Raw genomic sequence first — 5061 nt, 5'->3', positions numbered from 1 at the left:
GATAGTCTAGATCATTATCCTATAACACTAACAGTTGAGATATTCTTTCCTAAATTAAATGCATACAAATCTGACCCAGGTCCTAGACTATATGACTATACATTCATTTTAACTATTATTCATATTGCGTGTTACTTTGTCCAATTTGTTAAATTTATTGGATATTTTACGTACTGGTGGCCATCTCGGATTTGACACCCTTAATCTTTTTTAGAAAAATGGCAACATCTTTTTTGTATTACTTTACAACGTAGAGAAACTAAATCAGCTGGAATTTTGCTTTTAACAAAAAATGACAAAAAAATTACATAGTGGCCTATTAATATGAATATATATGTTCCGAGTATTTTGATACCAATATCATTTTGATAGACCAAAGGGTTACGGAGATAGGGCAATTTGGATGCCATTTTGAAATTGCATTGAAAATCTGTAATTGATTTGATTTGATTTGAATTTATTTGGAAAATCATCATAAAAAATACATACAAAGTGATAACATAAATTACGGACATTACAAATAATACATTTATAAAAGACTTTCCAGGATAGCCCAAAAAGCTTATCAGCTTATTTCCATTGGGATCCTTTTACAATCTAAAATAAAAAATATAAACATTACAAAGTATAGTATTAAACACGTAAATATTAAAAAAACAATAATATAAAAAACAAGTTAAATTAAAGACTATGATTGACTTATAAAGTTATTTGGTAGAACAGAAATGTGATTTAACATTTTTCTTAAAATTAAATTTGTTTTCTATTTGTTGAATGGAATGAGGTAGGTTATTCCATGCCTTTATGCCTGTATAATAAAACGTTTTAGATATTTGACTATCAGATTTAGGAACTGAAAAACCATTGACACTACTTCTAGTCATATAATGGTGGTTAGATGAAACTCTTTGAAACTTTTCAGTCAAATAAGGTACTGATTTTCCATAAAAAATCTTATGAACATGATTAAGTTTGAGTTGGCAAATTCTATCCTCTAGACATAATTGACCGATTTGGTTCAGTTCGTCTTTACCAATATGTGCACGATTATTTTTATTTAATATAAACCTAGCAACTTTATTTTGACTGGTTTGGAGTCTTTGTTTAAGTTTTTTAGAAACACCGGAAAACCAGGAGCAACATGCATAGTCAAAGTGACAAGTAATCAGTGCCGAACATAGAATTTTACGAGAAAAGAAATTTAGACATGCAGAATGTCTATACAAAAATTTAAGTCTTGAATTAGTCTTACTAACACCTTTTTGAACCATAGATTCTCCAGACAGGTCTTCATCAAGCAAACAACCAAGATATGAGATCATATTCTTCTTACATATCAACTTATTTTTAAACATAACAGCAAAATCATGAACATTCTTAAGTTTTCTTTTAGTACCAAACAATATTGATTCAGTTTTATCAGGATGTAATGATAGTTTGTTGTTTATAAGCCAGTTGTTACATGATTCCAGGTTTGAACTTAAATCATTAGCTATTTGTCTAATATCATTACCAGAAGACAACAATATTGTATCATCAGCATATAACATAATATTGCAATTTACACTAATTGGGATGTCATTCGTGTAGCATATGAATAAAAGAGGTCCTAAAATGCTACCTTGCGGAACTCCGCTAGATATAGTACATGGTTGAGACTGAACGCCATTTACTGATGTAATTTGTTAGCGACCTTTCAAATATGATTCAAACCATAATAAAGAATCTTTATCAATGCCCATATGAACCAGTTTTTGCAATAATATCTGATGGTTGACTGTATCAAAAGCCTTTTGTATGTCAAGGACCACCAAACCTGTAAAGTTACCTTTAGATATTTCAGATCTTATATGATCGGTTAAATTAATTAAAGCAGTATCAGTAGAATAATTTTCTCTAAAACCTGATTGAAAATCATTAATTACATTGTTTTCATTGAGATAGTTATGTAATTGTACAAAAACAGCTTTTTCTGGTAAGATGCTAATAGGTCTATAATTACTAACTTCCTGCCTATTGTTCTTTTTAAATAATGGTGTGACCTTAGCAAATTTCATATCATTAGGAAAAACCTTTAGAGATAATGATAAATTAACAATATGTGTTATTGGCTGAACAATAATATTAGCTCCATCCTTAAGAAATCTAGCAGGAATGTTATCAAGTCCTGTACTTTTGCTAGGATTTAAAGAATTTAGTTGGTCAAGTACAAAATCATTAGATATAGTTTGTAAAACGAAACTGTTCTTCTTTATCCCTTTGTTCTTATAGTATTGTTTGAAGGGTGTAGTATTAACACCATATATATTATTACAATTTGGTAATTTATCAGTTAACAAAGATGCAACATTAGTGAAAAATTTGTTGAAGAGATTAGCTACAGAAAATGGTTCAGTGCATGGATGACCATTATTATTAAGTACAATTGTATTTTGAGATTTACTTTGTTGACTAAAACCTGTAGATTTTAAGGTTTGCCAAAGTTTTTTGGGATTACCCTTGTTTTCCTCAATCTTAGTTTTGAAATATTCTGATTTAGCTTTCTTAACATCTCTTTGTATCTTATTTCTTAATTTACAATATTTAGAGTACATGTCTTTACAATGGTATTTCTTAAATAAAAATAGGTGTTTGTCTCTTTGACGAATATCCAGAAGGATATTATCATTCATCCAAGGTTCAGTTCTACATTTAATTCTAACTTCTTTCACAGGAGCTATTTCGTCAATGACACCTAAAAATACAGTTATAAACCTAAACCAAGCCTCATTTACTTCGTTACATGATAAAGTTGACTCCCAATTAACATTAGCAAGTTTGTTAAGTAAAGACTCCTTATTGTAATGTCTCATGCTACGAATACGTATTGTATTATGTCTGTTAATTTGACATCTCCATATTTTACGGGTACAATATGTGATCAAGTGATCACTTAGACCAACATTTAAAGTACCATATTGTAATATTTTTTCTTTTGAATTGGTAATTATATGATCAAGAGTAGTAGCTGTAGTATCGGTTATTCTAGTAGGGATGTCTATAATTTGAGAACAATTAAATAAACTTAATACATCTTTATACCTTTTCAATAGTGGTTCATCTTGACTATTAAAATTAATATTAAAATCACCTAAAAGATACAATTCACAATCAGATCTTAAGTTTAAGAAGGATGACTCTAAGTTTTCAAGAAATGCTTTACAAGTGGGAGGGCGATAAAAACATCCAACAGCAATAGGTTTCGACTTGGGTAGCAATATATCAATCCAAATTGATTCTAGACTGTCAATATTCATTTCAGGTTTTGTATTGAACGATACATCATTTCTTATGTAGATACACACTCCTCCTCCATTTCAATTTCTGTCTTTCCTTGTGATTGTATAACCTTGAATCTCTACTTCAGCATCTGTTACACTGTTGTCTAACCAAGTTTCAGATAATGCTGATACTGCCGCTTTGGTTTGTTGAGCTAGTAAACGGAGTTCTGAAATTTTTGGAAGTAGCGAACGAATATTGAGGTGTACAAAATGTAAGCCTCGTTTTTTGAAACAGTTTAAATTGAAGTCATTTTGTGCTTGTTGGTTAACAGGTCCAGGATTTGATGCAACATCACCAGCAATCATAATAAGGATACTCAGTTTGATCAGATTTTGCTTCTTTAATCGACAAAGTGTGATGGTTTTCTTGGAAAGTGCAAGTAGTTGGCATATTGGAGATTTAATTGATAAGTTGTCAGGATTTATAAAAGTAGGAGATGTCCAGTTGTCTTTTGTCAGGCGATTCATAATGGGTGTGAATTCATCATTAATTGTTGGTTTATACGTTGCTTTAATAGGCCTACGTATAACACACAATGCTGAAGCCAAAACAGCAAAGAGAAACGAACTGTTCATTAACTGCAACATGTTGAATCAGCTGAGAACAAAGAACCTACATTCCAATGCTATTAGTAAACTTCTCTGAAACAAAGGACTTCCTTGGTTGAAACAATGGCTTTACTAAAAATACAAGCTAGGCTGTTATTGATGGTAATAAACAGTCTTTGGTAGGTGACAAGATGAGCTTATCAGCCTGTCTAGCTTGATAAAACAACAGCTTCCTTAGCCTAGAAAAAGTTTAAACTTATATAGTTCAAAACTCAAAAAATACAAGATGGTTACAAAGAATGCTTGATGATTCAGGAACCTTGAAATGAACTTTCTACTCACAATAGTCTTGAAATAAAATAATTGCAGGAAAAAGGAACAGAATTGAAAAAAATTGAAGACGTCCACTTAGGTGGTGTTTGCTTGTTTATGCTTTTAATTATGAATAATGATGTAGATTTTTTTTTTAAATTTGCATATTTTATTAATTTTTGACAAAAATGAGTATATTAAATAGTGTAAATTTATTTTGGTTTATTTATAATGATTAAATTATTAAAGTGTTTAGAAGATCTATTCAGTATCAAATGAAAGCCCATAAAAATATTCTATCCATTGCTACCCAACTTGTATTGAAAATCTAATTATGATATTTAACAACAAAATGTGCATATTTTGACAAAAATGAGTACTGTATACTGTACGTAAGTGCAAGTAGTGTACATTTATTTTGTATAATAAATCAATATTTTTATAGTTTTAATGAAATATGTGACATATCAAATGAAAGCCAATCAAATATGCTATCAAATTGAATTGTAAAGTTAAAATTAATAAAGCTACTTTAGAAAATGTTTTATAATATAAATAAACCAAAATAAATTTACACTACTTACTGTATACTCATTTTTTTCCAAACACTGATGATGTAATGATTTAATATTATATAAATAAACATACCAATTAGGCTACCATTCATTTTTTGTATAAAAGTAATCAAAATATGCACATTTTCCATACAATTAGCTTCATAATTAGAAATGTTCAATACAAATGCTTTCATTTGATACCACACAGTTTGTCCTTGGCATTTTAAAGAATAATTAAACCTGAGAATGTGTTTTTTGGTCATTTTTGGGTCAAAAGTCAGTAAAAGCATTTCCAGTCATTTTTTTCGCTAGAGGTTGTGTTA

At 29.5% G+C, this 5061-nt stretch overlaps 1 protein-coding gene across 1 annotated transcript; it reads right to left on the bottom strand.

Annotated features, from left to right (window-relative positions):
• Window positions 1-1685: 1685 nt before the first annotated feature.
• LOC140039441 (uncharacterized) lies at window positions 1686-3296 on the bottom strand. The gene has a single exon (XM_072085043.1). The coding sequence runs from the start codon at window positions 3294-3296 to the stop codon at window positions 1686-1688; it is 1611 nt and encodes a 536-aa protein (XP_071941144.1).
• Between the last annotated feature and the right edge of the window lie 1765 nt (window positions 3297-5061).

This window comes from Antedon mediterranea, chromosome 2 (genome assembly GCF_964355755.1).
Source record: "Antedon mediterranea chromosome 2, ecAntMedi1.1, whole genome shotgun sequence".
NCBI lineage: Eukaryota > Metazoa > Echinodermata > Crinoidea > Comatulida > Antedonidae > Antedon > Antedon mediterranea.
Note: the sequence above shows the minus strand (reverse complement) of the source record. Positions and strands in the feature narration are given on the sequence as shown.

Bases quoted from the DNA above. Each gene is read 5' to 3' on its own strand.
- LOC140039441 (XM_072085043.1), bottom strand. From the start codon at position 3,296: ATGAATATTGACAGTCTAGAATCAATTTGGATTGATATATTGCTACCC.